Here is a 23,151-nt window from a genome sequence, read left to right on the forward strand (position 1 = left end):
TTATTTTTATTAGAATTAATGCATCTTTAATTATAATCTTGTTTGTTACAAGCATCTTCACATTCCATATGTACTCAATAACAGGTATTTTGATTCAGGTGCCATTAGGCAATGACTCACTGTGTGGTGTCTGATGATGACGTTTAAAATGACGGAATACTGCTTGAGGATCTTTGGAATTGGAAATATGTCTGTTGAGCTCTTCTCCTTCCAATTTAGACTGGCCCATTGTGCCAAGTGATGGTGCAACTTAGAGCATTAGATAGCAATGTGGAAAACAATATGTCAAAGAAGTTAATTCCCTTTTTATTGTATTTATTTAGACATTACATCTTAGCAATTATTTCTAATGATTGGATTTGGATTCTTTATTTGTAGTCATAACAGCAAAGCTGGCATTCACTTCAGGTTTACTTTATTTGTTCAGTAGTCAATTATATCTCATGTGTTTATCTACAATCAATTTTGTCTCAGTAGCAGAGCCTCATTCACCTATAGAAGTATTGTCTTTAAAATCTCACATGGACAATGTATCTTGCTGTATCTGTGTCTGGTAACTACACCAGCAGGATGTTTAAACAGGAAGATAATTTAAATAGCAACTTATCTCACCTTATAACTTAACTGTTTTATTCTCTGCCTGGCTTCTTGTATCTAGATCCAGCAAAAGACTTGGGTGCTTGATGGAGCTCAGTTTTCAGCCTATGAAGTGGAATCCGTATGCCTGAGTCAGGAGCTTCTGTTCCTTATTCTATACACGAGACAAAAATGCGAAAGTAGATGTTTAATGTGTTTGGTAGTTGCCATTAGTAATCAACAGAATGCTGATTACACAGTCTAGCTGGCCAATATCGTGCTTCAAGAACTGTAGTAGTGGAGGTTAAGTAGGACCTCAGGAGGTGAGCACAGGCAGCATCAAGGAGTCACATCCTAACAGTATCACTGATAATAACCTGCAGACTCCTGCCTGCCTGTGAGAAAAAAATCACCTGGCATTACCTTTAGTGATGCTGCTACAATGATCAATCAAACCCTTCAGCCTACAAACCCTACTGAAACCACCCTTTTCTATAGGAGAAATCTGAGGAGCTCATAGGAGGAAAGGGCAAAGACTAAACCTGTGGTTCTCCTTGTTTTCCCATAGGAATATCCATATGTGCAAAGCTTTCTGAAAGTTGGCAAATCTTGTAACCAGGAAAAATATTTGTAAACATCTTGTTATTTTTTTGTCTGTTCAGTCAGGGTTTTCTGTTTGTTTGTTTGTTTTTCCAGTGGTGCTGGCATCTCACAGCAGCTCCTCTGGTCAGTGCATCCTCCTGAGACTGGTTTCAGCAGATCTGTAACAGCACTAAGGGGATTCCTTGCAGAAACAGAGAAGTCTTTAGCAATGTGCAGTGCTTCCAGGTTGGATGTGTCTGTAATTTTGGGATCAGTTCTGTGCAGGTCTCCTGCCATTTCAGGTCTGCAAAACAGTCATTTCCACACCATGCACACTAGTTAAAACTTGTGAGTGCAGACACAATACTTCTGGAGGAACCTCTCCCCTGCCACCCTCATACCCAACACACGCAAGGTGAGTGTAGTTGCCCATATTCAGGAGTGTAAGGGAACTGGTTCCTTCAGAGCATAAAGCCTTTGCAATACCACATGTGCTCTCTGCCTTCTTTCCCTATCCTTTGGCTATACCAAATACTAAGTTTTCTTCAGGTTTACAGCCGTTTACCTGCTTTTTAAATTAATGTGTCACAAAAACCTTTGGAGACAAGGCAAGGAAAGCTACCTTGTGTATGTCCCAAATCACAAAAACGCCACAGCTTAACATTTTGCTTATAGAGCACTAGCAAAATTAATTAGGGCTCATGTTTGGAATATTATGTTTTATCAAAAAGAGGTCATCATAACAATCTTATTTAAACTGGAAAAAAAATTTAAATGAGCCTTTCAGACTTTTCTAATCCTTCAGATGACTGAAAAAATACTAGAGTTCTGCATACCGTTGGATCGGCAACATACAAACTTACTAAAATGCCTGTCTTTGGGTAAACCCCACCAAACGTCCGTAACAACTGCAGTTCGTTCCCGAATTCCCGAAGACTCCTTCAGCAGCCGTGGCCACTGCATGACATCTGGCGGCGACAAGGCAACATGGCCAGAGCGTGGCACTACTGAAACTGCAGCGTGAGCACTCGCTGATACCACATCGTATCAGCTCTCCTCCAAATGCGTCAGAACTCCCGCTGTGAGATGTTTGCTGCAGTTGTACATCTTGCCACGGAACAACCCAGCTTTGACAACTGCTAGTGTGTAGCACAATAGAATACATATTTTCCTTGGAGCTACGGTGTTCCCTGCCACGAGCGTTGTTCTTCTCCCGCACTCCTACAGTTGTAGGACATCGAGATGGGGATTTGCAGAGCGACAGAATTGCGGGAGATGTTCTCTGAAATGGAGAGGTGGCGTTCACTGCGAACTTGCGCCTACTGAGCTGATAAAACCCAGAATGTTTGCAGCATGATGCTTTGGTATGTGAGAGATGTCACTGGTGGCAACAGGTTCATCCTCCTGTGAACATAGTATAAAATCACAGAATTATAGACTATGAAGGGTTGGAAGGGATCTTAAATATTATCTGATATTAAATCTTAAATATTATCTTAAATCTTAAATATTATCTGCCCTGCCATGGGCAAGGACACCTCCCAGTGAACCAGGTCGCTCAAGACCTTATCCAACATGGCTTTGAACACTGCCAGGCTGGGGCATCCCTGAGCAACCTATTCTAGTACCTCACTACCCTTACAATAAGGAACTTCTTCCTAATACCTTACCTAAATTTCCCATCTCTCAGTTTGTATTCCTCCTTGTCCTATCATTACAGTTCCTGACGCAGAGTGCCCTTCTGGCTTCCTAGTAGGTCCCTTCAGATACTGGAAGGTTGCCATGAGGTCTCCACACAACCTTCTCTTCTCCAGACTGAACATCCCCAACTTTCTCAGCCTGCCTTTGTAGGGGAGGTGCTCCAGAGTCCTCTTATCAGCTTTGTGGCCTCCTCTGGACTTGCTCCATCTATCACGGTGGGTAAGACCTACTACAGAAAAAGTAATAGAATATTCCGAGTTGGAAGGGACCCATCGAGTCCAACTCCTCGCCCTGCACAGACACCCTATAAAGTCACACGATGTGCCTGAAAGCATTGTCCAAACGCTTCTTGAACTCTGTGAGGCTTGGTGCTACGACTACTTCCTTGGGGAAGTAGGAAAAAGAACAATCGGGTAAGAGAAAACAGAGAGATTAAGTGCTCAAAAATCCTCAAACGCGCGGTCTGTGGGCTCAGCGACCCCGCCGATGCCTCAGGAGCGGGCCCATGGCCGGGTCCAGCACGGGTCCAGCCCAGCGACTCTCCGCCTCCAGCGCTGCCGCTGCAGCACCAACAACGCTCTAGGAGCGGCTCGGGACTGACTCCGGGACCAGCAGCGACACCGACTCCCGGCTCCAGCCCTTCCCACCAGGCCGGCCGAGGCCCCGCCCCGCCGCTTCCGGCGCCGGCGGGGGCGGGCGCGCGGACCGGGCGGAAGGCGCGCGGCGGGCGGCGCGTGCGCGGGGGCGTGGCCGCGGCGGGGGCGCGGCCGCCGCTCAGTTCCTGCCCCGCGCGCGGGCGGGCGGTGTCGCCGGTCGCGACCGAGGTAACGGCCCGGCCCGCGCGGCCCCCGCGCCCCGCCGCTGCCCGGGACAGCGCGCCTGGCGCTGCCGCCGCGCCGCTCCCCGGCCCGGCCCCGTGGGGCGGGAGCGCCGCTGATTCACCTCGGGCGGCTGCCGGCAGTGAAGGAGGGAGGGAGGCGGGCAGACAGACAGACAGACAGATAGACTCCACCGGGCCTGGCCGGGCCCTGGACACCCCCGGGTCTCAGCGCGGCACTGGGCGATGCTGGGGCCCGTCCTGCGGCCTCGGTAGCCCTCCGGGCCGGTCCCGGCCCCCGCGAGCCCGGCTCATTTCGGTGTTCCCGCCCTCCCGTCTGCGGACGTGGGCTCTGCCCCTGGCACAGAGGCCTCGGGGTGCCGGAGCTGGCGGCTGACTGCGGGGCGGTAACGGGAAAGGACCTTTTGGCTCTGCGGATGGGGCGCGGTGCCCCCTTAGGAAATGCTCATTTGTATTTCACTCCTTATCCACCATGTGTTTGTAGTTGAGAACTTAATTAATTCCGTTCTTTGTATCAAGTGATGCATTTAGTGCCCCGGTGACAGCGTTGGTCAGCCTGCAGGAAAGTAGCTACGGAAGAACCTTTAACAAGATCTATTTTATTTGCAGTCGTGCTGACTTGTTTTTTTTTGGGGGGGGGGGTGGGGGTAATGGGTTACAGTTGTAGCTGAAGAAACAAACTGATCTACATGTACTTCACTGTCCATTGGAAGAATGACAGATGACAAAGATGTACTTCGAGATGTGTGGTTTGGGAGAATACCGACCTGTTTCACTCTGTATCAGGATGAGATAACTGAAAGGGAAGCTGAACCCTACTATGTGAGTATGACAAAGGTAGTCACAAATAGTCCAGTGCCATGGTTATGTTTGTTTCCTTCATTATCATCACGTGTACAACTGCATGTCATAAAAACCCAACTTTTTTTCTTACTGTTCCTGGTAGCTTCTGATAGTAAATATATAATCATGCCTGTGTGATTTTGTCTTTGTTCACAGCAGATTGAAATCTTCAGATTTGTTCCACTAGTGAGAGAAACTTATCACAGATAATTAAGATCGGTGAAGAAATTCTGAGAAAGTCAGTGAGTGACTAGGTAAAGGAGGAGGCTGTATGTAAGTTTGTATGTTCTTGGATAATGAACAGTCGAAGGGAGAGAACTTCTATGTTAGTGCAGAAATAATTTAGTCAGAGATTTACGAAATCTTAAACGTTACCTGTGTAACACAAACTCGTAATGAACACTGGCTCCATGGATGACTTCTGCTCATTCTCTTTTCTTTAAATGCTAGCAGCCATGAGAGATCTAGCTCAGAAGTGAGAAAAGCTACTCAGAGCACTGCCTGAACAGGATTGCTAGCTGGTGATGAAAAAAAGGATGATGGATGTATTTGAGTTGTAATAGGGAAACGCCTTCTATAATTATGTATTTATTTATAGTGTTCTCATCAGTTTTCATTCTTTCAGCACCTAATAGACATGTAATTGAGAAAAAATGTTAGCTGATGCAGTGAAATGCAAATTTGAAATGTAACAAGTATGTGGGAGGGAAATCTTGAACTCTTAATTTTTATGGGATTCTGAAATTCTTAAGTTTTATCATATCCCATTCCACAATAGATAGAACTTTTTTTTTCTGTGTTCAATAGCATCTTTGTGTCATCAGTTTCTGATTTGCATGTGTTGTTTTGAAACATAATAAACTATTAGTGCTTTTTGTTCAGCAATAATAGTACTCATCTTTGTATATTTTAGTTCCATCACTGGTAAAAGATAAGCACTTTACTTCATATTTGACCTATTGCCGAATACATCTAAACTACCTAGAAGTCTCAGAGTTTAAATTATACATATGAGTTAAAATATGTTTGCATACTTTGTGTAAGAGCTACACAAAAGGTATGAGTTTAAGTTTAGAGGCATGCAGCCTTGATCTGTTTTACATGGGCATGGAAACCATGAAACCACGTTATCTTCGTGGTATGGCCAGCTTTCTAAGTCAAGGAGGTGGTTTTAATGTTGTAGGATTTCTTTTATTTACTGCTTGTAAAGTGTGCACAAAAATTCTCAATGCTTAATTCTTTCTTTCTGTGAAATCTGGTTACTTACAGATGACAGTTCTAAAATTTTAGCTTCTTCATTTTTCAGTTCATGTTGGAGCTGATAATATAGCTTTGCGTCTTTGGAGGGGCCAAGGATTTATAGCAGTATAAGGCAGAATAGCAATCCAGGTTTTAAATCATGGTATAGTTCTGATAGTCTCAGAATGTGTCTGCATTAATGTCTTTGTTCAGATCTGGAGTGCATTTGAAATAAGTCTTCATCCTTTCCACTTCCTGTGCCCAGGCTGGCATCACAGAGCAATCTGATAGCCCATGGGCCGAATCATTTTCATGTGAAGCTGAAGCAGCAGATGGGCTTCAGCTGCTAATGGACATTTGGTGTATGGGAGCAAACTTGAGCTAAATCAAAGTAAAAGAACACCAAACTCCCTAAAATTATGGGTTAAGTATAAAAGTATATGTCGTTAACATTCCAGCCCTTGACATCAGCTCTTCGGCTTTACTTGTCTCTCTCTTAGTTGTTAGTATGGATGCATGCTCTGTATTCCAGACTGCCTTTTGTAAATGGAAAGACTATGTGGGAAGGAAATACTGCCATCATTAAGCTGAGAGAGGATAAAGGATTCTGCTCTGAGGAACTTGCTTTGTGAACATGAAGGATGACATAGACTTGGAGGGTGAGGGGTTAGAAAAACAACCCAGAGTCTGTGGGATGGATTTTGGTTTGTTGTGAGTGGTGTGACAGGAGAGCCCTGTCTGTCAGATGGGTTAGTGCAGCACAGGAGTGATGCATGTGTGTGTCACCTTCTGGCACTGCACGGGGATAGGACAAGTAATTGAAAATTAACTTGTCTAACTTTTGGAAAGAGTAGTGACATAAAGACTGGGCAGCTCTGGTAAAACATTGTCCTGGGTCTTGCTACAGTCAGGTCAGGTAGGTTTCTGCAGTTACAGGAGAAATGGATACGTAATTTTCTTTGGAGTGTTTCCAACAGATACTTTTGTTTTGAGTGGCAAAGCATCTAGGAACAGTTAGGTGGAACTACTTTTGTTGCTGATTTATCTTAAAATTGTTATGCATTGTATTTTAAAATTATATACTGTTTGCCTCTTGGTGCAAGCAACACTTAGAAAGAAAAGAAGGAAAGAAATATACAGGAAGCAGAGACTCATTGGCTGAGACTTGTCAGGCATATAAAGAACAAAACTACAGCAGGATACAGTCTTAGAATGATGCTCTGCCCAAGGGACTGGTCTTTAACAGGACCACTCTTTAGCTTAGTCAATGTCAAAAGTATTATTTTGTTAAGACGTCTGTAGGAGTGAATAACGTGAAGCCATTCCACATTAGGATGCCTTGTTTCAGCTTCCTCAATACTTTAGTGATCAGACCAGTCCAGTTCCAGTTAAATCTGTAATTTTTCTGTTTTAGGGCTTTCCATGTAAAAATACTGTATTCTCTGCAACAAACCCTGTGGAGATACCTGGAGAGGTACTCTATTTACATGAAGTTATATTGCAAGTATTTACTTAGGCATTCAGAGTTCTTTGTATTTCATTTAACCTCCTGATTAATACGAAAACATTCCTGGTTATTGCGATGAAATACTGTAGCAATATACAGTGTGCAAAAGGAAGATGTTGCAGTTTGTGTAATTTCTGGGGATGGCATTTAGGGATGCCTGTGAGGATTTATTCTGCTTGGTGATGTATTTGGAGAAGGAATTTTCTTAATTTAATGAAGAGAACTCATGATCTTATTTGTTATCTTTCAGTGGGTGGGGAAGCGATATTAAAAGGGGTAACAAAGTGAAAATATATTTAAACTGCTGATTTTAAAGATCTCACTTAACAGATTTAGTATACTTGTAAATCTCTGAGATAATTAAAGCTAGAAAAGTGGTAGAATTGGATCCTTTCTCCCACTGAAGGGGAAAACTATAGCAAGGCAAAAGAAGTGGGGAGACCAAACAAAGAGTTCAGTAGGTTCTACAAATGCTTAGCATCTCGGCAAAACAGGTAGTCCCTCTTAACCCGATTAACTGTTGGATTTTGTACAGTTGTACAGTTTTTGTTGAGGCCTTTTGGGAGTGCTGGCCATATTCTGTTAAATTCAGTTAAATGCCATTGGCTATTGTCTGTGGTCTCTGTGTTGAAGTAGAAACTGGGTTGTTCTTTCACAATACAAACTGAAGTAGAATATTTTACAAAGGAAGCTATGCAGTTTAAAGGGTTATGTGGAATACTGTTGCAATAAATAAGGCTTTAATATATTTATCAATTCCAGCATGACTGTGCTACTTGCAACATGCTGAAAATTGGCTTTTTTAAGAGTCCTAGTAAGTCTTATCAGAGTACACCAGCATTAATTTAACTGTACATCATGCAGAAATAACATGAAATTATTACCAAAAATGTATAGGTTTGATTGGTATAGCCTGGACTGTACTTCAAGAACAATCAGTGAAGATAGGTGGAATGAGATAAATAAAGGATAAGCTTATATTGTCATTCAAGTCATTAAAGTACCAAACAATTTTCACTTGAGTGTGTACATAACTTTATCAAATTTATTGAGCTTGTTTGCCTTTTAAAAATTAAGGCTGTGTTTTGACTACATTGCTCCTATGAAACAAGGTAGAAACAATGTGATGGTGGTAATAAAAGCAGCAGTTGGAAAAAGAAAACCATATGGTACATGAAAAGTGGAGTGTTAACTGACATGATGGCTGTGATAGTGGTGAGACTTGGCCTTATGTAATTTTATGTAATTGTAAAATTTAGCTGTGTCACAGATGTAACCTAATGCAGCATTATCAAAAAGATGAATCTGTTCTTCCAGGAACTTGATGTACTCTCCATACTTCTCTATGGATTGGGTATTTATGAACTGTAGTATCATGGCCAAAATATTACCTGATTTATATATCAAACTGTGGTCTAATTATTGGAGAAATTATGGAAAAATGTTGCAGCAGAGATCAAGTTTTCTGTCAGGCAAAATATATCCTTACGTGGTTTGGGATGTCTGTACCACAGACATTCACTTAGGGCCTGGCATTATTCATATACTATAAAGAAAATACTTTAAGAAACAACACTGGTTATGAGGAACACTGGAAAACAAGTGTTTCTCTAAACATGCAAAATATAATTTATATATACCTTAGGCCCATCTATTTTATTAATAATTATGAAGCAGAACTTTACAGGATGAATACTATTAATTTAAAATATCTGCTCTAAAGCAAATTGGTATTTTACAGGAGGTTAATCTTTACTGGTTGAGACACAGAAAAGCATTGTTTGTTAATGCTTATGGATTGATTTATTTCTAGTAAATGTGCCACACAGTCATCAGTCAATGCACTGATTGCTACAGAGTGCTTAACCACTCCTACTGGGCATGAGACTTCAAAAAAAAATGATGGTGGGGAAGATATTGCAAATAAAAATAGCACAACGTTCTGATTTGGGTACTATACACTTGAGAAAAGAAGACAGTATATGACAAAGCTGTAAGAAGGTGTCTTGTTTCAACTAATAAAATATCTGCAGTTTTCTTTCTGATTTTAGTTGCTGAGTGAAGGTTAAGTCGTGGAAGAATAGTAGTCTTGACTAATAGGTTGAATTGGCAAACCCAGTGCAAAGAAAATGGAAATTGCCAGCTATTGGAAGTACAAAACACTTGGAAACCAAGCCCTTAAGCATCTAGTTTTCATTCTTTTTTTTTCCTTGTGTAGGAATTTCCATTTTGAAATAATAGCTGATACACAGTTGCTCATTCTTTTCAATAAGAAGTTAGAATCTCTTCTGGCGTGTTCATATGAAAAAGGTTTAAAACTTCATTATTTAAATACAGAAAAGCAGAAATTGAACTCCAGTGTTCTCCCTCCCACCCCACTGAAAGAATCAATAACTTAATTTTTTACTTTTCTTGTGTTAATATATTAGATACTGCTATTCTGCATCTTCTGAGTACACCATTTTATAGCCTTTCATTGACCATTAATAAGTAAACTGTCTAAAAGACTTCTTACCTTAAAAAGGGGGAAAAGAGAATGCTAACTGAATTTTGGTTGTGAAAATGCATACTTGTTACAGATCTTTACTACTTCATTGTATTTTATTTACACTTAAAGTTTCTGTAATTTTTTTCAGTTGCTTTTGCCAAGGATAAGCTACTTGACACTGGTGACAGACAAAGTGAAGAAACACTTTCAGAAAGTTATGAGACAAGAGGAAGTTAGTGAAATATGGTTTGAATATGAAGGTACACCACTGAAATGGTGAGTTTATTGAACTTTGTACTTTATGTGGTTTATCATGTAGAGAGTTCCCAGGTTCAGCACAGTGTCAGTAGTTTTCCTATAGTAATCACTCCCTTGGGTTTCAAAGGTGGCAGAAGAGGAAGAGGGTAAGGAATGCATGTTTTTGGGGAAAAAGAAAAGAAGGTTTAATGTTGAACATATTTTTTTATTATTCTGCTTGAATTTTTACTGTATGTGTAAGACAGAGATGTTGTGCTGCATTTACTGGTTTTGTTCTAGTTGTTAACCATAATTCAGAATGCCTGTGGTTCTGGCTTTACCGTTGCTTGCAGTAGAATTGCCAAATAAATCTTTCTTTAACATATTCCACCTTCCTAAAAGATGTCTAATAACACAGATAGGAAGCAATATTTCTGGAGTCTGAATGCAAATAGCTTATATGCTTGAAGGTAATAAAACATGAGTAGCCTTCACTTTTCACCAGTGTGATATGTGCTTGCACTGTAAAAATCTAATATTGATCTGCAAGCTTTTGTTGTATTCAATTAGTTCAACTTTACTGAACTAATTGCTGTTGATTCTGCTTTTATTCTGTTCCATAGTCTATTAAAATTATCTTCTTTTAGGGTTTTGGTTTGGTTTTTTTTTGTGAGAGGTTAGGGATTTGGACTGACATTGTTTCATTTAATTAATTTTCATAAATACTGTTCATCAGGTTTTCTACTTCTGCTGTTAAAGAGTTTTAAAGAAAATACTTTGAGAGTTGCAGTGTTTGCTAGTTCTGTACAGATAGCATTAGCTGTCCAGAATTTAGTATTTAGTATTTTGAATGATGAAGAGATTTTTTATCTCTTTTTATTTCATGTATCATCATAGGAAAGAAAACTAGTGATTTTTTTTTATCTTACTGAACCTGGATTGTTTTGGGATTAGCAAGCATCACATCATGGAGTCCTTGTAGACTTGGTGATGCAGTAGATCTCTTCTAGTCTTTTGTTTCTTTGAGACCAACCTAGTGTAAACCTTGAAAATATGTAAATAGAAACCCATAAAAACTAGCTCTTTAAACTGTTATTATAACTGACTGGCAAAACCAGCTTTAGACATCTATTTAAATTATGTGGAATTTAACAAGAAATAGTTTCTTATGTGCCATTGTAACATTGAGTCATGGATACTACCTAAATAAACAGCGAAGTACCACGTTTATCCCAGTGTGTTCATAATCCCAGGTAAATATTGGGAGGAAACTTGTTTTCAGTGAAGTTGTAAAAAGAAAGGAAAGAGAGGCTTTGTACTTGAACCATAAATAGATCCATATTTTCTGTAAGTTTTCAAATACCATGATGTTTAAACCAGAATAAAAAAATTCAAACTATAGAATATAGGTATAGAGTAAAAATACAACTTGTAATTCTAAAATTAAGTGAAGAGTTATTAAAGTCATTGAACACAGAAATGAAAATATATAGTGTAATGATGATCTGCTAATTAAGGCTCTCATCTTTCAGAAAAACAAAGCATATTCTGCCAGGAACAGCTCCACTGATTTCGGTGGAACTGCTTTTCTAAGGAAAGTACTATTTGTAAACCAGTATTTTAGGAGAATGGTAATCCCATAAAGAGCCGAAGCTTCTTCTGGGGAAGACCCAAACACCAGGACTGAGAATTAGATTGAGCTAGTAGTTGGTGGAGAAAGAATAGTGAGCATTAATGTTTAATCTTTTTAGCTATGACTTGTGCATTCAGAATCAAATAGAACTTGTTAATAATATTGTTTATTCTAATTATTTACTTTGCTCTGTGAGGTCTTATTGCTTACTGTCTGTGCAGTTTCATACCCGGTTGGGGTGAAGTCTGTGTCTGTTCAGATGCAGCTCTTCCATTTTCCAGTGAGATTTTGGAGAAAGTCTGAAACATAGTTTCAACTTCAGGCTCTGCAGTGGATGGGTCAAGTTCCTAAAAGAGAATGAAGCTCTCGGGGCCTGGGTTCTTTCTCCTGCTGAGAGTGTTGGGACAGGGAAAGATGGTTTCTTTGCCTGCAGGAGGTGTGTGCTGGGGGGGAGGGTCTGTGTCACCAAGGTAAGGAGTCTCAGGAAGCGGTTATCAGACTGTGCAGCATTAGAGACTACAGAAGGAAATGGATCAAGCCTCAGGCCATCCTGCAGCAACCGGAGACTAAACCTACAACCACACTGAAGGAGATGCAGGCAAAGACTGTGATCACTGGATTACAAAACAGTCTCCTAAAATTTGGAAGAGCTGGAAGCTTATGACTTCTCGCAATAGGACTGTTCCTTCTATGCTTGCATTTCTGTGAGTACAGCATAGGTTCAGTGCTCTGACTGCAGGTGAAGGACTGAAAGTGTTGTCCAGTGATCCATCTGATGTGGCTGAGCCTGAACTGTGTAGGGGCACCAGGAGGAACTGAAAAATTACGTGAGAAGTCCATATTCTGCTTCCTGTCCTTTCTCCAGTATTTTTAACTCTGCCATTTCATGGTCACTGCAGCTAAAGCTGCCACTGATTATCACATCCAGAACTCTTTTGTCTTAATAATAAGTAGCAGATTCAGCTTTGGGTTATCTCTGGTTCATCCAGTGTGTGTATCAAGAAATCTTGACTACTAGTGCCCCACTGTGTTGCTTTTCCAGCAGATGTCAGAGATTAACAGGAACCAGAATCTGTGATGTAGACATTACTGAGTTGTTTAAAGAGGACTTTATCTATTTTCTCACCTGGATTGCATGATCTGTTGCCTTTACTAGTCCCTCCTCTGTTCCTGAACCACAAGAACTTAACCAACCTGTTGTCCGTCCCATTAAGTTTCATACATCTAAGCTGCTCCCTCACATGGAAGACAACCCTCTGTCCTCATTTGCCCTGCCTGCCTTTACTAAGCAGCTTATGTCTGTCCTTCCACAGCAGTATTCCAGTTGTGCAAGCTGTCTCACTGTACCTCAGGTAGATCAACACTCTCAAACTAATGTCATAGCATGTGCAATGCTAGTTTTTCCTGCTTGTTTCCCAAGCTGTGTGCACTTACGTAGATACTTGTGGTGGGCTCTCTTCTACCTTCTTTTATCACTTTGACATCTCCCTTGTAGCTGTTACCTTTCGCCACTTGCTATCCACCCATGTCCATTAATTTCTATTTATCTGTTGGTTGTTTTTCACACTCCTGTTGTCGATGGTCTAAGGCTCTCACCAGGCTGAGCAACCTGAAGGCATAGATACTTTTGTCTAACTTAGGTGGATTCCATCTCTCCCTAGCAGTCCATTATACCCAGAGTGTCCTGTGTCTGTAAAGGCCAAGTCTTTGTTGTTGCACCAGCTGCGCAACCAACTCTTGACCTGGAGACACCTCTCTGAACCGGTCTCCTCTAATGGTAAAATTGTGGAGATGCCTCCTTGCCGCTGGAACTTGTATAGTTTACTTTTGATACACTCTTGCAGCAATGAAAATTTGTGCCCATGTGGGTAAGCGACAAAGACTAATAATCTGAGCAGAGGACAAACTTTGCTGGTCTGCAACTTTTTAACAAGCAGCAAACCTCTGCAGGTTATCATGTGGAGGTGGCAGATGGGGCTCTCTCCCTCGTACTATGGAGTCTCCTAGTGCTATGACTGCTTCCCCTGGCTGTGGATGTGCTGTTCAGACAGCTCTGATGCTTCCTCAGAACTTCCAGCTTCTCATCTGCCACTGAAACTGCCAGTGGTTGGAGAAGGCCTGCTCTCTCTTGGCCAGAGGTTAAGGAAACTTTTCTTTCTGACCATCGAGGAGCTGCTCTGGCAGTCACACACTCAGACCACCTGAGCTGGGACCGAGGCCCTTTCACAGCAGGCAGCTTCAGGGAGCTGATGGGTGCCTCGCTTGACTCCCTACACACCCCACATAGTCAGACAAGGTTTCCTTACCTGCTCAGCCCTCAGTTTCCCATAGCAGAGCCTCAGGCATCAGGATCCTTAAAAGACCTTAGGTCATGGTGCAATAACAGAATAACAGCTTGAGCTGGTGCCCCTGAGCAAGGACCCCAAAACAAAGAACCCCTGGGCTTTTATACCCTCACAGTCTGTGTGTGTGATAGTGTGGGGATTCTCCTCTGGGTCATTGGCTCCTGCCGTGTCTCTGGTGTCCGGTCACCTGGCAGGGCCACAGGTCCCCGTGTCCTTTCCTGTGCAAAGGGTTGGCACCAGTTCCCGTCCTCTTGTCTGGGGCTTCCATCACCCAGAGCTCAACCTTCAGCTCCCTCTGCAGCTGCACACTGAGCTACTGGCACTGAATGGATTCCTCAACACCAGAGTTCACACAACTCTGGTCTTCCCTATCCTGTGAGTCCCCACTGACCACTCCAATGACTGCTGACTCTCTCCAGATTCTCATCTCTGAGATCTTGGTGAAGATGCCATCAATCTCCTTATCCTCCCTGATGCTGTGCAGCTCTCTGACCTCCCTCAGCTCCTTAACTTGGTGACATAGCTCCTCACTAATGTGCACATCCTCTAGGCAAGGACATTCCCTCTGCTTGCCCCAACCCTCAGGAGAGGTCCCAAGCTCTCCTGACAGCTTGAGATCTGGAGAGCTGCAGCCTTTCTCAGGAGCCCTCCCTGAGTGATGCCACTCTGTGCTGGAGTAGTTTTTTCAGCAGATGCTAGGGGATGACACCTGCAGCTTGTTTCCATTCTGTCTGAGCACTTGCACATGCCTTTCAGTGGAGGTTTTGTCCCTTTTGTGTGGGTTGTGTTCTAGCCCTGGTAGTTGTATAGGTGCCTTTCTAGTACCAGCTGGATGGATGCTTGACCCTTCTTGTTCATAAATTAGCAGAAAACAAAAGGTCAAAGCACCATTTATTTGATCAGGCATGTATCAACTCTGCAAAGCACAGGAATTTTACTGAAGAAATTTGATTACACTTTGTAATCTAAACTGATTAGAAAATACAGATGTAGGCCAAGACCTGATGCAGGAGTTTTTGTGTGGGTTTTTTGTTTTGGTTTTCTTTTTCTTAGTTATCTGTTTTGTTGTATAAATTGAAAGTAACGGAAGTCATTGTTCGTGTTGAAAATTTGTGTTCATCTAATTATCAAATCAGAATTTTATTGCTTAACTCACCTGGAAAACCACTCTTTCATGGAACTCTTGCTGAATCCCTGTTAAGTTTTTAGGACATGATTGACTGTAGCAAAAAGTCTCAAAAACTTGAGCATTAGCAGTGAATCAGGATAAATCTGGATATGCATTCTCTTTATTCTTTATTCTCAGGTAAGCTCAGGAATTGCAGTAATTTTTTGGGTTTTATTTTGCTGTTGTGGTGAATTTGTCTTAGCTTTAGGGTGGCTCACCCATAGAGGGTGCTAAAGCACTGTTGTGTGGGAGTTTACCGCTCTGGAAAATGGCTTGGCACAGGTGCTGTTAAAGCAACACTCTCGGTTAGTGCTCTTGGGACTTTCATAACTTTTGTACTTGCTTGGCTCATTGACCTGTGATCAGTCCCATTTAATTCAGTGAAACTACTGAGTTTACAGTTCAGCATGTGTTTCTCTCTTTGTAGGATGAAAAGCTAGTAAGGCTCTTCAGGTTACAGTTTTTGAAAGATAAAGAGACTGGATCTTGATATGCTGAATGTAAAAAAAAAAAAATTTTATCAAAAATCTTGCCAGTATCTGTTTGTGAGAAAACTGAAGGAAGAGCTTTTTTTATAGTGCCTGTGGAGGTTTTGTGTGTGTGATATATGTTCCATATACTGCTAGGGGCAGTATATTCTAATGAATTTTAGAGAGCAAGCTATGAGACAGAAGTGACTATTTGCCATAAGAAAGCTTTTTTTTGTGTAACTCCTTTAATCTAGAATACCATTGAAATACAAAACTCCAGTTAATTTTTTCCTCCCCTTTCATTCTTTTTAATTTGATAGTAAAGACATGGAGTTGATATTGATCTATCGTCTCTCATCCCTTTTACAGATATGTAATTTTTTCACTTTTCTACTTATTCTCTACATTGACATATCAGGCATGTGGAAGAGGGAAGGGATGTTAAGGGTCAGTGTGCTATAAACCCAGGACACTCAAGCTTTTGAAAGCATGTGTGCTTTTCTGTCAGACCAGCTATTCCTGGTCTGATGCTTTTTAACGAAAAGTACTGTTTTGGGAGATTCCACAAAGCAGCTGTAGGCCACTTAAAGCTGTTGCAAAAGTAGCAGTGTTTTGTGGGCACAGCTTGGAGACCACTGGTTTAGATATTGAACACGTAAATTCCAGACTTGATTCTGCCTGTCAGCCATCTAAACTTGCCTGTGTAACTTTTCTAAGTAAGCAATAAAGAATGCCAGTTTTGGGAGTCAAACAGCTATTTTCAGTGTCTGTGTGTGTAAATGCTGGTATGTTAACTGTGATATGTAGAATTAAATGCACAGCTTCTATATTAAATTAATGTCTTGTCATTTTTAGGCATTACCCAATTGGTTTACTGTTTGATCTCCACGCATCAAATACAGCCCTTCCTTGGAGCATCACAGTGCATTTCAAGGTAAAAGTGACACAGACCCTTTTTTAAGAACAAGTGAGCATAAGATTGCATGACATCTGGAAGCTAGGAAAAGGTTTTATAACTATTTTATAAAACAAGTGAATGGTATGATTTGAAAGGGAGACTATTCATTGTAAGCATATAAAGGTTTCTGTAAATCTGCAGCTATTTTCTGTGAGATTGTCCATCCATGAGATTAATGAGATTCCTTAGAAAATTATTGTATTATAATCTCAAAATCCAAGATTATTTTTCAAGTTAAGTTATGAGACTTAGTATATAAGAGAAGAACTTTCTATAATGTTCTTGATTCAATTGGTTTGAGTTAGATGAGCATGGATATGAGATGCTGTAGAAGTCCTTGAAGACAGGAATGCTGTTGTATTTAATGTTGTCCCTTTTAGAGAACTGAGTGAAATGAGTTTGGTCTTGTGACATCTTAGTCACAGGAGAGACATTATTTTGATTATGCATTGTAAAACCATTAGGTATGACTTAATAGCACTACTGATCTTTGCTCAGAAGGGTACTTGAGCAGGGTTAAACTTTGGTGCAGGATTCTTGCATGCCCTGAAATGCATTGAGACAGTAATTCCACATATGTTTTGAAGTCAAAAGCACAGCTACAAATCATGATATTTAGCTATATTTAGCTTTGAAATGTTAATTTCTCCACTATAAAAGAAACAATGCAATAGGAAAGCTGATCTGAAGGACAATGCAACATTAATAGGCTTGACTTCAGTGTGTGAAAGATTTGAGTGAAATGAAAAGCATATTGGGAAGCACTTGTGTTGAACGTTTTCATTGAAACAATTCTCGAAGGTGTGTTAGAAAAGCTTTTTCTAACAGTAATCTGATTCTTTTTGGAAGTGTACACTGAAACCATACATTCTTATATGTATTTCTACATGTTGAAACTTCTAAAATGACTGACTTAATGGATCTGAAGTTGGGGATGGTTTTGAAACCATTATAATTGCTACATTTGTCTGATAAATGTCAGAGACCTGGGATGAGGAAACTTCCAGAATGTTCTGAAGAAAATGTAGGGCATCTAGTTTCATAAATCATGGTTTAATTGTTATGTTCTGAGAGCTCTGGGATATTAACAGTGGCAATGTGTGGATGTTGCCATCACAAAGTAGAGGCATCTTGAGAATTAAGTTACAGCACCACAGTACTTTTTGATTTCATACAGCAACATAAATTTGACTTTAATGTCCTTGTGTTGCTGCTTGCCAAAAGATCAGCTACTTTAAGTTTTTCTCAAAGGTATACATTAAAGATCAGCAGAAATAATTAACTGCTAAGGTAGTATAATTTAAAAAGTTGATGTAATTTAGTAATATAATACTGTGGAGTTAGCACCTGCATAATCTCTCTTCCTATTTTGATGTAATCTGAAAGTTTTATTTAAATAAAACTCCTCTGAATCCTTAAAGTCAAAACATAACTGAAAGATATCAAAGTATCTCAAAATATTGAAGAGGTTTTCATGTGTTACAGTTCCTTACAGCTGAATAGTTTAGGTGTGGGATTTCTGACTAGAGTATTCTTTTCATTTCTGTGTAGTTATTCGTCAAAGAGCCGTAATTTTTATTTGGCTTAATCAAACACTGTTAGATTTTATGGGGTTTAACTTTTGTTGTAATGGCTGTCTCCTTTCTTCTACCAATGCACGGAGTCAACAACAGATACTTCAAACATCTGTAAAGAGTGTTTTTCAACTTTTTTTTAAAAGTCAGACTCCCCCTATCATGTTTCTTTGATGTTAAAAACATGGAAAAGGTTTATTTCTGTTCAGCAGAAGTTTTCAAGTTGATAGATACTTGTAATTGTCCTGCTGTGTTATGTATGCAGACCAAATCATAAACACGCTTAGTTTTTTGCATTGAAGAAACAGTTTGTTAATTTGTACTTCTGGTATGCAATAAAATTACATGCATTGTATCTTGTAAAGTTGAAAAACAGTTGCATTAAATAGTTGCAGAAGGATGAGGCTGAACAGCATACTGGGGTCTGAGAATCATGAGAAGATGTAGCCTGGGAAGTTGCTTTTGTTACCCAGGTGTGGCTTTACAGGAAGGAGGGAAATTCTATCCCTTCCTGTTACAATCATCTCACCTTACTCTGCAGCCTGCTAAACGCTATTCATGTTCTCAGTGTGGTAACCACCTCTCCAGATTTTGGGCAGTAGATAAGAAGTGGTGAACTGGTCTGGAAATAGTAGTGCTATTGGAGGGGAGAGGAAGTTGTGTGTGCCAGGGGAAAGGCTGAGGTTCTGCTGAAGCCATTGTCTGCTGGTGCCTGCCTCTCCCCCCGTGACCTGACGTACAGGAGGAGAGACAGCATCTGTCTTTTTGTGACAGTCATCATCTTTGTGGTTTTTTTAGGTGAAAATTGGGTCAGGTGGAATGGAAAGGAAGTGCTTTTCCATGTAGCATATGGATAAATTGTGGAACTGCTAGGAGATACTGTGGAAGCCAGAAGTATAAATGTTGGTTTTTTTTGAAATTAATCTATTTAAAGAAAAGACCACTGATGGTAACTAAACACAAATACATAGATGCACCCCCTGCCACTGGATACATTCTTTATGGTTTTTAACGCCCTGCTTTCTGTAAATGTAGTCCAGTGCAAGTAGACTGTCACAGGATAAACAGATGTTTTGTGAACTAGAACTGAGAGATAAATATGGGTGGATTGGAGTTATGAAACCAGACTGTTGAAATTGCCTGTGATGTTTTTGGTACAGTTTTATGTGAGAGGTCATTTAGTACTCCTGTCTGTACAAATGATACCTATTTCTTTGTGACCAGTTCATGCTGCAAGGGTCTACTGGTATGTGATAATAAAAAACAGAACTCTTTGAGCTTTCTAAGAAAATGGGAGTCAACCCTTAGTAACTTTTCTTTCAAAGATGCACGACATGCAGGGAGTTAGACACCACCAATAAGAGTACTTGAATTAAAGCTGCTTATGTTATCTGTTAATACGTTTTGCAAATCTCCTAGTTGTATAGCCAGGGGTGGCTACCAGTTTGTTTACAATTGTCCCTTTCTTCAGGGAACTGAATAAAGTTATTTATGATGGATCATTATTTCTTCAGGTAGAAAGAAGGCAAGTAGAATTAAAAAAAAAATACACATGATCCACATTTAAGTATAAAACTTATTATTTTGTGCCCTGATTGATAAATTAGTGAGGATACTGTGTTTTTTGTTGGCAGTCTCATGTAGGTGAAACTGTTTCATATGTTTCTTGCACATGTGCAGTGTTTTTTTCTAAGTTGTCACTTTCATGTTTAGGTTTTTCAGCTTCTATTCACAGTACTTATTAGAAATGTGTCAGTGTTTTCCTACTAAAGGAAAGAGTACACAGCACTGAGATTCAAGAGAGTTTTCCAGTGTTTCACAGTGTTACTTCTTAGAGGCTGGGAAAATTAATCATGCCATACCTAGCTCTACTACTGTGTCTAGATTCTTTACACTAGCTAAACTAGCTCTGACCAATTTTAAATAGATCCTTGCTGTTCTGCAGACTACACTGTGTATGATTTCTGGAACTCATCCCCACGGAGTGATGTTCCCTGCAATTTGAATTTCATTGGAAGAAGGTCAGCAGGAAGATGTCTGCCTGTAGAAAGAGAAGAATGTCCCAAAAAAGACCGTGCAGTTCAATATTTAGACGTGTAGTGAAACAGTTGTTGTAACGAAACTGTTGTTTTCTTAAACTTAGCTAAAACATCAGTTTTTAACTATGAAAGTCAGTTTCTAGGTTCTTATATTACTTGGCATTAGGTACATACCACTGTTTCTTCCTTTGTTTTGAGGGATGCCAGTGTCTCATTTTGAATTCTTGCATGTAAAGAACTTTTTTGATCTTTAAGTATGCTATTTCTGTCTATTTGTTTCTTCTGGATTGGTTACGAGACTTTTCATTTTTATTTGAGTGAGTAAATTGAACTTCTGAAAGTATTTTACAGGCCTATGCAGATGTCAATTGGCAAGTAACAATCCCAGTAATGTTTTCCTAGTAATCTTGGGCCCAATTATGCTGAGACACTCAGCTTTGTAGGGTAGAACAGGAGCAAGGTCTGCCGCAGAAGAACTTCCCTTATTGTTGTGGTTTTTTAAATGTCTTTGCTTGGCCATTCTCATGTGAGCAATTAGATTTACCTCTGTCCTCAGATTTCTAGTCATCTTAACATACATCAGTCCTAACAACAGCACACCCTTTTGCAAGTTCAACACCAAACCATGTAAACTTCAGTGGAAAAGATATTAGGAATCTTTTCTTTAGGCCCCTGTTTTTGGAAAATACTCATCCTTTTGATCCACAGTTTCCAGAGTTTGGGTTCTCACTGTCATAAGGAGGAATCACTATATGAAATTTCATTATTTAATTTCCAACTCTTCTCAATAACTTAATGAGGAGGGAACTATCACTGTTATCCTCAGAATTTCCTTCAGGTAAGGCAATCCCCAGCTCCCTTTTTTGATACTTTGGGTTTCTGTATTTTGAAGGGGTCTTCACTATTTTTCCTGGGTTTATGCGGGGGAGTGAAGGTAGAGTTTTTTCCAGCATTAGATTGCTCCTATTTTGACATGTTAACTATGTTGGTAAAAGCCTTTGAAAAATATCCCATTATATGTACTTGTATTTCCAAAATGCTTTTGACAATCCCTAATAAAAGCTTTTTAAAGTGCCAATTTGTAATGGGTTAAGAGGAAAGGGCCTCTCTTGGAATAGCATGAGAATTCAAGTATAAAAATGTGGCAAGCCCTTGTTAGGAAGGGGGGTACTGATGATGCCACCACCCTGGTTTGGCTCTGAGGTTTGCTTCATTCAGCATGATCATAAGCAAATGCGAAAATAAGATGAATAAGGAGGGAATAAAGGTGGGTTTTAAAACTTCTGAAAACTATAGGACTGGATTTGTGGTAGTGAATGCTTGTATTATTATAAAATGGCAAATGATAGTAAGTGCTGATAGAAGAAAAACTGGAGGAAGGCAAACCACAACTTCTACAATACTGGACTTCTGATCAGTTAATTTCCAAAGAAATCTTTTTCGTGCCTGAATGAGATTTACTATTATAACTCCTTAATAAATTAATTAGGAGAGGTAGATGTCATTTACTGAAGGGATAAAAGTTACCTGAGGAATGGTAGTTGTACATCTGCAATGCTGAATGCTGTGTCCCAGTTCTAGCCAAATAAAAGGGGTCTAAAATAACATCACACAGGCTAGCAGTAGTCATGTGGATTAGGTGAAGCTGGAGCTGACAAAGATTTCCAGTATCTCTAATGAAAAATGTTTGTAAGTGGCAGATATGCTATAGTTGATATATTTGGGTGATTCTGCTTGGTTTTCAAGGATCTGCATAGAAATGGTTGATAAAATATCATAGAGAGACAATATAAAATAGGTGCTTGTCACTTAACTTCTCATCATTTTCTCCTGTTTATTGTCTGAGAATTGAATATCTGCTTGAAAACATGTTGAAATTCTGGTTTTACAGAAAGTTGTTGAGCTTTTATTTTTCCTGAAACATTTTCACTGCAACCGGTTTCTTGTCAGCAGAGTGAGAGAATGGTTGTTACATTCTTCTGTAAGTAGAAGATTCCAGTGTGCTTCTTTTGCATAAATATATGCCTGTTTAAAATTATCACTTATTTTTCATCATACAAGGTATGTGATGCATTTATTTTTCTTGATCTGTCATTTCTCTTTGTAGAATTTTCCAGAAAAGGATCTTCTACACTGCCATTCTAAGGATGTGATTGAAGCTCATTTTATGGCTTGTATAAAAGAAGCAGATGCTTTAAAGCACAAAAGTCAAGTCATCAATGAAATGCAAAAAAAGGATCATAAGCAATTGTGGATGGGATTACAGAATGGTAAATACAGCACATCAAGTATTAATTATATTCAGGTCAAACAAACTAATAAGTAATTTCTTGCATGAGATTATTATTGCATGAGATATAAAACGTCATTGTTCTGCAGAATTTTTGTCAACTGTCATGGAAAGCATTGATGGTTTTGGTGGTTTTTTGTTTGTTTGTTTGTTTTTTTTTAATTAAAGTCATCACTTTGGTGATAATTCAAATGTGCCTTGAGTTATTCAAGGATTGGATTGTGACTCTGTTTTAACAAACCAAAAGTACCAACAAAACAAAATACTTATCTATTTTCTAGTGTACTTTTGTGCAAATGATGATCTTTATTTGGGAGACACCTGGGGTGTAAGTGTTCAGTATTAGCTGTCTTGGACCATACAAGAGATTGTGTCCTTTAGTTAATGCTTGTGGGTTGTCAGTGGTAAACAATGCGGTAAACTTTAAAAAAAGTTGTCCAGTAGATTTAATAATTTTACTTTTCTCTCTGCCATTTTTTAAAATTGCTTTATGTCTTTCACAAGGACTTCTGCATAGATAAGTATTGACTTGAAAAAGTCAGCAAAATAATTCAGAACAAGATCTTATAATTAGTGTTCTTACTTTGCACAGATGGCATAAATCTATATTGCAGCACAAAATAAAACTTCTGTTTTTAGTGTCTTCCATATCATGGTTCTTAG

At 39.7% G+C, this 23,151-nt stretch overlaps 1 protein-coding gene across 6 annotated transcripts in view; it reads left to right on the forward strand.

Annotated features, from left to right (window-relative positions):
• Positions 1 to 3,608: 3,608 nt before the first annotated feature.
• The window catches only part of ATG5 (autophagy related 5), a 73,756-nt gene continuing 54,213 nt past the window's right edge, over positions 3,609 to 23,151 (forward strand). For 4 of the 6 annotated variants that reach the window (XM_069011046.1, XM_069011050.1, XM_069011049.1 and 1 more), the window contains exons 1-6: positions 3,609 to 3,683; positions 4,359 to 4,519; positions 9,923 to 10,050; positions 16,483 to 16,561; positions 22,090 to 22,179; positions 22,306 to 22,468. In XM_069011046.1, the coding sequence (XP_068867147.1) occupies positions 4,412 to 4,519; positions 9,923 to 10,050; positions 16,483 to 16,561; positions 22,090 to 22,179; positions 22,306 to 22,468 (568 nt within the window). In that variant the 5' untranslated portion in view covers positions 3,609 to 3,683; positions 4,359 to 4,411. The remainder of the gene's footprint in view (positions 3,684 to 4,358; positions 4,520 to 9,922; positions 10,051 to 16,482; positions 16,562 to 22,089; positions 22,180 to 22,305; positions 22,469 to 23,151) is intronic. The other 2 variants (XM_069011047.1, XM_069011048.1) reach the window with 2 other exon arrangements.

Source organism: Aphelocoma coerulescens, chromosome 3 (genome assembly GCF_041296385.1).
Source record: "Aphelocoma coerulescens isolate FSJ_1873_10779 chromosome 3, UR_Acoe_1.0, whole genome shotgun sequence".
NCBI classification, from domain to species: domain Eukaryota; kingdom Metazoa; phylum Chordata; class Aves; order Passeriformes; family Corvidae; genus Aphelocoma; species Aphelocoma coerulescens.